This window comes from Ammodytes marinus (assembly GCF_949987685.1).
Source record: "Ammodytes marinus genome assembly, chromosome: 6".
Lineage (NCBI taxonomy): Eukaryota > Metazoa > Chordata > Actinopteri > Uranoscopiformes > Ammodytidae > Ammodytes > Ammodytes marinus.
In genome coordinates this window covers 14582458-14594647 of record NC_137235.1, presented here as the reverse complement: position 1 = coordinate 14594647, position 12190 = coordinate 14582458, and the positions used below count along the sequence as shown (strand labels likewise).

Here is a 12190-nt window from a genome sequence, read left to right as displayed (position 1 = left end):
AACATGCCCTACACCCTGCTGTAAACTTTGAATAGAAAACATTCAGGATTATCTAGCATTTGATTTTAACTGCTCTTTTTGCCCTCACCATGAATCTTTCAACCTTCAGAACTTCAATAAGTAGAACACTTGCTCTTTGATATCTATATTGGGTAAACATGGGTGGGGGACCATTTCTCTGGTTGTGATAATGAAAGAATGACGAGCTTTATTGACATTAAACTTTATTTATAAAAATGATTAAACTGGGAAAGATGTCAAACTTGAGGAAATGTGATTAAAAGATGTGTGACTGAAAGAAAGGCAAATATTTCCATATAAAAAGTATTTGAAAACTAATTAAAAATAACTCATTTCAGTTTCCATTGACTCTTATGATGACACATTGGCCTCCTGGTTTATGAGTGTGTTGAGGTCTAGCTTTGTCTTCTCTAAAGCCGCAGTCTTAGCCCTCCGCGAAGGACGCACAACAGGAACTGACTCTGGAACATTCTCTCCATCACTGTAGCCAAACCAAAAAGAGAACAAGATAAATGTGAATCGGTATAAAATCATGTTCAAAGGTATACATAAGTAAAGGTGAAGACCTGGGGAGCTGACAAAACACCCACCTCTCCTCAGATGACTCTGCCCTCCTGCTCAGCTTTCTGCCTTTGGCTGTGCAGACTTTCCTCTGACCTGTGCGCACAAATAAAGTTACCTCACAGTGCCGAGTCCACATAGGTATAAGAAGAGCCCTAAAAATATAGTGGCACTATACACAGATGAGTACCACCTTAAAAACATATCAAGAATTAAAGGGCTTATGTCTCAGCAAGATTTAGAAAAACTTGTCCATGCATTTATCTTTAGTAGACTTGACTACTGTAACAGTGTCCTTGCAGGCCTTCCCAAAAAATCCATCAGACAGCTTCAGCTCATTCAGAACGCTGCTGCTCGAGTCCTCACCCGGACCAAAAAATTGGATCACATCACCCCACTTCTGAGGTCTTTACACTGGCTTCCTGTCACTCAAAGAATTGATTTAAAAATATTGATTTTGGTTTACAAAGCCCAAACTGCATTACTGATCTGCTGATACATTATGAACCGTCCAGAGCCCTTAGGTCGTCTGGGACAGGTCTACTTGCAGTCCCCAGAGTTAGGACTAAACAAGGAGAAGCAGCTTTTAGTTTTTATGCACCAAATCTCTGGAACAAACTCCCAGAAAACTGAAGACTTTTCTGTTTCCATTTTAACCTATAATTTTTATTTTATTTCGATGTATTTCTATTAATTTGCTTTTAAATGTTTTGTTCATTCGCTTTTCTAATTTATTTTAGTTTGTGTATTTTAATCTTGCCCCTGCAAAGCACTTTGAATGGCCTTGTGTCTGAATTGTGCTATATAAATAAACTTGCCTTGCCTTACACAGAACCCACATTACCTCTTTTAGCTCTCTTGGCAGATTTAGATGGATCCTCTGTTGCACCCTCTGTGGAAACATGAGAGAAAATTTATTTTCGTATTTCATCTCTAAGACAATCCTTTTACAGGAGGAGTTATCACAAATGTGTGGAGTAAATCTAGTTAGACACAGTTACTGGGAAGGCAACTTAAGTTACAGATACTCAGCGGAATGTCAGCTGGCTTTTTATACAGACTGTTCATATGTTCGCATGTGTACCATCTGCATTGACATCCAGTGGTTGTAACGCGCTGGCGCTGAGGAGCTCAGCCTGTTCCTTTGAGTCCACCAGCAGAGAAAACATCTTCTCCAGAGCACGGAGGCAGACACGGTCCTTCACCACCTGAAGATAAGAACGATGTAACGAGGAGAGATTAAATATTAAACCTTACAAGAGGCAGAAATGTAGGTACATAAAACAATATGAGTGTCAGTGTGGTTTAAGCCACCCCAGCAACTTATATACCCAAGTCCTAAGAGATGACAATGTCAATCATTCTGATGGTCCACCACTTTGCTACAGGCATCAAATACCTCAACAGTTGATTGGTGGTTTACCGTGACACTTTGTACAGACATTCATGAATCATACTATCTGTGGCCTTCAGGGAAACATCTTAACAACCATTAGTTAGGGATTGTTAAAAGACATTCATGTTCCCCTCAGAAAGAATTATAATAAGTTTGGCAATTCCCTAACTGTATCTAGTGACATCAGGTGCAATACTATGGTTTACGACCAAATACCTTACAAACTGACATTCCCATTGGCTGTACTTTGTAGCAAGTAGCCTACTATACTAGTAACAGGATAAACTAATAGTTAACATGAGACGTTCTTTGATTCAGCATATTAGCATTGAACCGCATAGTGTTGCTGAAGACTCTTTGGTCTTGTGTCTGTATGTACCTGTACAAGCTGCTGCAGCAGCGTCTGCAGGTCTTTCCTGACGGTCCCGTCATTGCTAAGTTCCAGGTTGCTTAGAGTCTTGGCATAGAGACGCACCTCAGGGGCTGTGGGGTCCTTTAGCATCTCCCCACACATACGCACCGCCAGGTAATCATGGACAGACACTTCCTAAAGACATACGCAAGAAATGTGTTATCTACTTTACACAAACAAACAATGGTGAATTAAAGCAGTAAAATGAAGCATTAATCACAGCTTTTAGTAACATTGCATTTTCCCACAGAACAGAAATAGGTATTTTCAGTGGACGTTTCTTACCTCTGTGTTAGAAGCTTTAATAAGTGCACTTGGACGGGTCAACTCCACAAGTAGCTCAACCACATTGTTAATATCCACCTCAGCTAGTGGCGACGTGGCTGGGGCATTCATCAGAGTTCGAACAGTGGGCAGGAAACTCTCCTCCACGACCTCCTGGTGTATCCTAATGCACACAAAGACACACTCCCAAATTAATAACAATGAGATAAATTATACTTATATAATAGAAAGATACAAATTAAGTTAAGCACATAGCGCATTGTTTCCTTGTGTATATGTGGGCATTGGTGACCTGCTCTCGCGGGCATAGAGCTGGAAGAAGACGCCCAGGCAGTGTCGTAGTCGGGTGTCGTCCTCCGTGACAGGATTGTACCACAGCAACACCAGACGGGAGAGCATTTTGGCACTGGAGATACGGCCGGTGTACATTAGTTTGGCCAAGCCCTCCGCTGTCTCTGTACGCAGGTCAGACACCTGAACATTTTGGAACACGAACAGATAATTCAATAAAAAGTTTAACATCCAAGGGAAACGAGAAAAGGGACCCTCACCTCACTGTCCAGGAACTCGGAAAGCATCACAATTATACTCTGCGCGGTGTCTTCTGGTGCATCTCCCTTCTCCTCTGTCACTGGTGCGTCCTCCTCCTGTCTGTCTGGTGACTGGGCGGTCTGAGGGACAGCTGTTTCAGAGAGCAGTTGGAAGCCGAACAGCAGCAACAGGTCGATGATGGCCCGCAGAGCACTGATACGGATCTTTACCTCATCCAGCTGGGCAATCTAAAAACACACACACACACACTTTAATATTGGCAGAATGTAATTCATGTCTGTTTTTGGTTCATTGCACCAAAATGAATAAAATATATTTTTCCAATTAGCGCTTGTAAAATCTAGTTTGTTTTAAAATCTAGACCTCATATCTGTGGATTATCTTGAGGTTGCTGTTAAAGAAAGATTTTTGCTGTTCAGTTTATTAAATGTTAGATTTTAAAAACAACAAATTCAATTGAATTCACTTCCATTGCATCTGAGCAACACACATCTCAGTCAGCGTCAACAACTAAAAACTGACACCATCCGCGCAACAGGTTTAAAAGTGATATTTTTGTTTAACAAGTAGCATGTTTATTATTTATCAATGCATTTGAATTGCTTCTAGATAAAACACACGTGTATATCATTACCTGTAGCAGCAGGACCATGTGGGTTTTGGCCATCTCCCTGCTGTGCAGAGTGGACGTTCCAAGACACACCACGGCCATATTACGGACAGCAGGGTGAGCATTCGCTATGCTGGGCAGGACCTGACAGAGATAGAGAAAAATTAGTTACATCAACCAGCTTTTACTTACTTCACTTCACTTCTTACCTCAACAAACTAATTACAATGTTAAATGATATTAAACAATAAGCAGATAATCACTGATGAGTTAAAGGTTTAGTCAGTGGGAGACCACAGGATGCATGAGGTAATGTATACTGTATATGGGACTATGTCAGATTAATAATGGTAATATGACGATGGTTAAGCAAAGTAAACTTCAGGAAACTTGATTTAATCATCATAATGTAAAATTAGACTGTTTCATGAACATTTAAAAGTTCCTTGTGGTCTATTTAATGATTTAGCACGTCATATATTAGAACTTACATGATTTGTGGTGATAAACATGTATGCTGTCCAATCAGAGTATAGTGATATTGAAACATGTGAAGATGTGAGCAGTGTTGGTTTATACCAGTGAGGACATAAGGGCGCTTATGGTTGGACCGATTCGTGTTTTGATGTTCATCTGCTTCAGCAGTTCTGCACACATTGTCAGACACCTCAGAAGAGTCTCTGGGTCATTCTGAAATAAATAAATAAGGAAAAAATATTTTAAAGACTTTTCCTTGGTATTTTTTATCTTAGGAAATATATCTCTAAACTATACCACATAAAATGGTGGTGATATTGTTGAGTCGTGTACCTTCTCAGTGCGGTTGTCCTTTTCGGCCGGCTGGCTGCTCTCTGCCGCCTCCTGGATGATGAGGTTCCTGCGGTTCTCCAGCCCTGTGATGGAGTCCTTCAGCTCAGCAGCCTGGCTGAAGTCCTGTGCGCTGATACAGTCCTCCAGGGTTTGTTTAGCCTCCAAGATTCGCACCTTCACCTCCGCTAGCTGGAGGGAACGACGGAAGAAAATATCATTTATAGAGGGACATAAGAGGAGGCTAGAGTCGTTCCCTAGGTGACATACACTCCAGAGGACTTTTGACTGTAGAGAAAGGGCAACTCCGCCTCCACTAAGAGGAAAACAACAGCTGAAGCACTGGGACAGGTTCCTACCCACTGGGGCTTACTTTCCTCACAGGAAAGGTGTGAGAAAGCAGGTGGTGCAATTTCCTGAGCCGTATTGTGTTCCCAATTAACCAGTGACTGAGGTTAAATAAGGTGAGAAATGTGATGAGCAGATCAAATAAACAAAAGGAACTGCTGGACCTGGATACACCAGGCAAAGACCAGATTGGTATACACAATATTCACCTTCCACCCCACACGTTAAACATGCTCCAAATAAAACACCATCTGCCAGCTGGAGGTACAAACAGATGTTCAAATAGAAACAGACAGAGGGAATATAAGTAGAGCACAAGACAGAAATGACTGGACTAATAAAATAGCTTGTTAGGTATCTAATATTTAAAAGCAGCACAAAATTAAATCTAGTTCTGTGTCAAAAGATGGTGTTTTCATCCACCCAAACAGAAAACTACAACAGGGTAATTGGAAGGGATTATTGAATCAAATTGCTGGTGGCTGCTTTCAGTTGGCGTAGCAATCCCCACCTGGACCTGCTGCCGACGGCTCTCGTTCTCGTTGACTGGCTGACTGGCCTCCATGATCGGCTCCCTCACATCCGAGATGATTTCTGCCACCTGCGTCACACAAAGCCCACTCATTTAAGACATCAATCTCAGAGGTAATGACACCACAACCCAACGGAAAATGCCGTTTGATTTTGTGACGTCTCAAACTAAAAAGACTTGTAGTAGCACTGGACAGTTTAATTAACGCATCCATCAGTCCAATCATTTTGCCCTGCGGAAGCGTGTACATCTGGAAACATTGATAAATAATCTCTGCATTTATATTGTCATTTTCTGCCTAATTGCTGTCAACTGAATGTGTGAAGGCCACTGATATATGCACTTTCCTTTGTGTCAGGACATTTCTGATTTAAGAGTGATACTTAAACTTACAGTCTGTATGCGTCTGTGGTCATCGTGAACTAGGGCGAGGAGTTTCTCGGTGAGAAGGGAGACCAGGGAGGAGGGTGTCTGTGGGAGAGCCAGCATCTCCTGCAGGACGGCCAACACACGCTTCCTACAAAAGCACACAGCATAATCAGTCTGAATAAGACACACATCAACATGCTGCTTATAATATTTGGCAAACTGGACCAAACCATGCTGCACAACACAGGGCTGGACTCAATAAACAGATGTTTATTAAAGGAAGGACCCCAGACACACTCATACAGCATATTTCAATACACCGTCTTATTGTTAGATGTTAACAGACAATAGTGACAACAATCAAAGAAGTCTATTACTCTAACTAGTCAAGATCTGAAACATTTAGTCAACTCATTGACTAGTTTACATATAATGAGCAACTATTTTAATAAAGTAAATACGTTGTTTACTATTCCATTTCCAATTTATACAATGGGAAGTGTTGCTGCTTTTAGTAGTCATATTATGATAACTGATTATATCTATTTGGGTTTTGGCCCAAATTACATCTGACAACGTCACATTACACTATTGAGCATTTAGATGGGTACTATTTTATGACATTTTACCATCTCTCCTTCTCTCTCTTTCACATGTGGTGTCAACATGTTTGGTAGGGTGACTTTGTAACTGCATCTTTCCCTCCAGTTGCATATTACAGCCATCTGCATTTTCACCACAACACCTCTGTTCCTCAGCTTACCTGCCGCCTTCCTCGTTGGTGTCCAGACATCCCACCAGATGGATGAGCTGCTGGGAGATGAACTCCTTGGTCATGACCAGCTCAAGCTGGTTGAAGTCGGCCCTCTGTTCCTCTGACAGCACAGGCACAGCCTTCAGGTATCTGTAACAGCCAGAGTAAAGACATAACAGATCTCAGAGCAGTGAGGCTGACCATCAGCTACCAGATTAACAGTGGTACAACTCAGAATAAACAACACAACCTTATTCAATGCTATACGGCAATGATGTAGGTAGTTTAACACTGCACCAGCTCTACCCACAAGCCACAGCCACACACAGCTTTCAACAAGGCACTGAGGAGTTTATGCAAAGTTGTAACTGGTAACTTATTTAAACCGATTAAATTGTATTTTATGAGCAGATAAATGTTAAGCCTGCCACTCAGTGGGAAGCAATTTAATTAAGGAGCATGTTACATCAAAGCATCACACGCATTAGAGAGGTGGTAAAAAAGCAAAAGGCTTTAAAGTCAGTGAAGAAAAAGGAGGAACGTAAGTATGAATGAGTGTGGTGAGCATCCTGTGATTTATGCTAAATATTTAAGTAAAAGTCATCAATATAAGATTTTAAGCAACATATTTAGCATATGTATTATGCAGTATATGGTCCTGTAAATGAAAACTGGTAGATAAAGGATGGGGTTGTAATATTCTTAATCTCAGCCGCAATGATTGATTGATTGGTGCAACTACAACACGGGATGCAAATACAAAAAATTAAAGTGTACTTAGATGCTGTGTACAAAGAGTCAAGTATTTGATTTAGTGTTAAGGTCATCAGTTACATTTTTAAGAAGATATGGTTCATGATCTGTTGGGATCACGGCTGTTTTTTGAAGAATCTGGCTCCGACAAGAAACATTTACAGTAGCGTCGGGCATCAATCCAAATCGTTTTCCTTTTTTGCATGGATAGTCTTTTATATATGTATATTAAAATACCACACTATAATATCAAGAACGAGCCAGGTTAGGTTGAATATAAAAAATGAGTTAGCCACACAGTTACATACAGAAGGAGCTCCTCTGAGAACATCGGATCTGCATTCAGATACCTGAGTAACAACATGGTCATTATGGCAACAACTGTGGCCGATGATCTGGTCAAAAGAATCACAATTCCAACTATATTAACTATGTTTCTTAATACTATTTTTAAAAGGGTAGGCTTGTCGTTCGTCTGTCCTATACCAACAGGTGCCCATATGAACACACAGACTGATTGATTCCTCCCATTCCTACTGGCCATTCAAATATCCCTTCCTTACATGCTTCCAATGTGACAGATGGGTTGCAAAGACCATAGATCTCATTTCCTGCATCTAAATCCAAATCTATTCCAAAACATAATCTGATGTTAATGTCAGGCTGCAGTAGGCTGAATAAGACAAATCACCAAATGTAAAGCCTTCTCAGTACAGAATTCCCTCTTTTAGTTTCCGCAGACAGTTTTCCTACTCTATTAAAAAAACACCCAGTCATCACCATAAGAATAATTTTTTCTGTAGAGTCTGTATCTAACTGATCAATTGTCTAGTTCAGAATGTATTCCTCTGGAATGGGGGTAAAATATACAGTTGCCAGTGTGTGAACACTTTAAAGATAATCCAGTTAAACGTCTCTTCTCTCACCCGTAGAGGTAGTCGGCATAAGTGGCAGCGTCTGGCAACACTTGCTCCAGAATTTCATCCCCATCATCTCCTTCAGCCTTGATGAACTCACAAAGCGCTCTCCAGTAAAGCACATTCTCACAGGTGAGAGAGTCCGCTGGGATCAGCTTCCTGTTGAAAAAACATACAGTCATCTTAAAACCTCAAGACACTTTGTTAACTGTGTCACATGCGAGAGCCAGAGACAGGTGTAATAATGGTACAGGTGTGTATGGTATATAGGTGTACCTGTTGTCGAGCTTCACTCTGCTCTGCAGCAGTTCTTCAGTAGGCGTGCTTTTGAAGATGGCCTTCAGCGTGTCCAGAGCCGTCTGGGCGCAGTTCTCCACATCCAGCCTGTGGAGCAGCTCTATGACGTTACCGTCCAGCCGAAGCAGCCAGGACGGCAGCAGGCGAGAACAAACCATCTCCTTCACCGCTTCTACAACACACAGTCAGACATATTAACTGGGCACAATGGAGCTTAGAGCTGAAACAATTAAGTTTGAGAAAGGAATTTGTTTGTATTTATTATTAATTGATATTGGATAAAAAATGCAAGTACTTGACTGAAAAAGATGTAGATAGTGTTTATGTGATGTCACACAAAGAGGCCCAGAAATCACTTTTACCTGATGTGTCACGCAGACCCTGCTGCAGTAGACCAACTCTCTGTGCAATGGTCAAAGCTTTGATGTGAACCTTATCGGACAGAACCTTAAACAGAAAACACATGTTGTTGTTTTGTTATCTGTTGATGCATTAAGCATGTGTGGGCACTGGGCATACAGTCCATCGTTTGGCACTACTTCTTGTTACCTGGTAGGCTAGCTTGCGGACATTCTCTTTGATGTCCCGGGTGCGTTTCAGCACTTTGGGGAGGGTGCTTGGGGACATTGCAATGCAGGAAAGAACGGCACGTCGCACCTCAGCGTTAGAATCATTATCCAGAATCAGCATGTATGCTGAACAGTGGAAAATAATTAGAGCATTAGACAGTTAAGAGGGACAATGACATAGAGGAGAAGAGAAAACATATCAAAATCACAGAGAACAAAGTCTACTTGAAAGAGTGGCGATTTAAGACTTTACTAAGTAGCCAAGAAATGAGCAGGAACACTGTGCTTAAGCAAAAGGACAGTCACACAACAAATCCCACAACAAAGATATAGCACAACAGATGGTGGATATTTGGGTTCAACTTCACACAACAATATCTTACATTTGGTTATCAAAGAGTTTAAAAAAAAAGAAATGTACTTGAAGCAGCAGATTTTACAGTTGAACCAAACATATTATTCTAAACAGACAGAAGCAGACAGACAAAACGTAACTTGTTGACACTTTATAAAATGGTTTGCATTTTCCTGAGTGTGTTCCGTCGAATATTTTCTTAAACTAGGCGGAGTAGAAAAAAACAAACAAACCGCTGATGGTGGGACAGTCAGGATCCTGTGGCTGTTGCAGGCGCGTCATTGCCAGCGCAGCCTGAATCCTCACATTGGGGAACTTATCAGTGACACGGACCAGCATGGCTTGGTGGATACGATCAAAGAGGTCGTCGTCTATCTGGGCGTTCTCTGCCATGCTTCCAAGCAACTTGTTGATCAGCTGGCACGCGCGGAAACGCACCGCGTGGCTACTGGCTTTGTGAGACTGAGAACATGCAACAAGAGAAAGAGGGGTTTGCACACCACAGGAGAGTGAAGGAGTGACGAACAGATGGAGAGTCCAATAGGAAGAGAGAGAAGAGACAGATGGCAGGGGACGAAAATTAAATTAAGAGGCAGCAGAGACATCAATCAAATCAGGACTTCTGTATACAGCAAATGCTTGTGTCAAAATCCAAGAGCGGTTTGTGATCAATGTCTGAAAAGTGTTGGTGTAACAGATTTCTTTAAAAAAAAAAATCCTCCAAGGGATAAACAACAAAGTGCACATGATAATCATTTATCACACAAAAAAAAGACTGTCTAAAAGTATTTCACTTTGCGTGCATATGCTGGTTTATTAATGCACATACCTCCAACAGGAAGTTGAAAATGAAACTCAAAAATGGATGATCCTCCTCTTCATCATCTTCTTCTTCATCCTCTTCCTCCTGCTGCTCCTCTTCTGGTTTAGGCGGAGACTGGAAACTGGTGGCGAACCTCGCGACAAACTCAATGACATTTTCAACTGCAGATTCACGCTTGTAGACAATCATGGCGTACTTCAGGTAGTGGATAAACTCATCATGGAAGAGGGTCTTGTCCTCAAGCTGATGGGAGGATAATAAAGAAAAGGGGACACAAACCCAGAGAAATAATAGTTTAGGTTTGAAAACAAACATAGAAGCAGCGTTCAGTGTCACCAAAGTGGAGAACAAAAACTGATGCTCTGCCCTGCTTCAACCTTTTAAATCACACAATTGTAATTTAAGTTTGCCACTTTGTTATATGTTGGGCAATTTATCCAAATCTCTCCTTACACTGAAAATGCAAATGCACTCTATGTTGGATTCTCTTGCTTTATTTGTGTTTTTTCTCTCTCCTTGTGTCTTGCCTTGCCTTTCTTTAATACCATATCTTAAAGTAAACCATCTTCAATTGCCCTGTTGTTAGATGATGCTTTATGGAGGAAATTGCACTTCCTTCCCTTAAAATGCTCAGAATCAGCATCAGTATCATAATAGAGATTTGCCCAATATCCTTTGCAAGAATTAACTTCGAGGAATGTAAATCCATTGACCCCGTGGTGAGTTTAATCAATGGCAGAAATAAACACTGTATCAAGCACATAGCCTAATAACTTACCTTGCTGTAGCGGCTCTTCAGACTCGCCACCAGTTTTGCCTTATTGTTGTGGCCCTTCTGAGCACGCTCAAAAGCCTCTTTAATGTCCAGTTCATTGTCCGCAGTCATCTTTCCTTCACAGTAACACAAACATAAAGCCAGAGTCAGTCAAATAGTCTTTCAACTAGGCGTTTCCTGGCAGTAGATGAAATACTGAATGCTAACGGCAGCACTCTGCTACCAGTCTCTAGTGTCTCATTAGTGAAACAAAAGTCTCGTAACCAAGCTACGATGTATTTGCATCCGTCGTGAGTTCCCCAGAGGCAACCTTCACCACCCTTTAAAGATAGTAAGGAAGACGTTGTATTGTACAGAAGAATAACATTTAGTATGAGTTGTAAACATTTACCTTTACTTGTGTTCCTTCTGGCAACACTGCCGCCCGATTTTAAAATTCAACTGTCGTGTGTTCTCGCGAGAATTGAGAAGTCGGCTCTTGTTTCCTGCGTGATTGCGTACATTTGATATTAAATTGTAGCCCTGGGTTCAGCCTGTCAGGCGCTCTGTAAATCAGGGGTACAGCTGTAACACTATAATTAATTGAATAATACATTTTTCAATCAACAGAAGATGAATCGGCAACTATTTTGATGATTGTTTTAGGCTAGTGAAATGATTTGTCTTTCTCTGTTGTCTTTCAGTTTAGGACTAATGGGGTCACACAAAACTGGCAAACTTTTATCACTATTTTCTTAAAAAAATTACAGATCAAGTGATTATTCAATTAATCAATAATGAAAAGAATAATTATTGCAGTCCTAAAAAATCTCTCTTTTTAAAGGTTCCAAGGTTTAAGTTTTTTTATTTTGCTTAAGAAAATTGCTGTTGCTTGCTGTACACCTCCTTTGAGGATTAAATCAGGGAATAATGTCCACTTGGTATCTGAATGCAGTGCACACAAACAGAGACTGTCCTAACATTTCGTTTGAAACACTGATATTTGGTAGGCTGATATGGTTTGGTTAAATTTCTGTTATTTGTCATGGAAAACACAGAAATAATCAGGTCATCA

The 12190-nt window shown here is 40.9% G+C and overlaps 1 protein-coding gene across 2 annotated transcripts; it reads right to left on the bottom strand.

Moving 5' to 3' along the window:
* Window positions 1-222: 222 nt before the first annotated feature.
* Window positions 223-11565, bottom strand: ncapg (non-SMC condensin I complex, subunit G). Of its 2 annotated transcripts, none has more exons than XM_080029816.1 (22): window positions 11528-11565; window positions 11140-11252; window positions 10368-10604; window positions 9772-10000; window positions 9164-9309; window positions 8977-9061; window positions 8594-8786; window positions 8327-8476; window positions 6657-6797; window positions 5918-6041; window positions 5504-5593; window positions 4648-4836; window positions 4417-4527; window positions 3862-3981; window positions 3227-3454; window positions 2968-3149; window positions 2676-2838; window positions 2358-2525; window positions 1667-1790; window positions 1427-1474; window positions 612-678; window positions 223-502 (listed from the first exon to the last, which is right to left on the bottom strand). In XM_080029816.1, exons 2-22 carry the CDS (start codon window positions 11245-11247, stop codon window positions 373-375), a joined length of 3033 nt encoding a protein of 1010 aa, XP_079885942.1. In that variant the 5' UTR covers window positions 11248-11252; window positions 11528-11565; the 3' UTR covers window positions 223-372. The 2 variants fall into 2 exon arrangements, with proteins under 2 accessions (XP_079885942.1, XP_079885943.1); XM_080029817.1 differs by having other exon boundaries at window positions 8594-8783.
* Window positions 11566-12190: the final 625 nt, after the last annotated feature.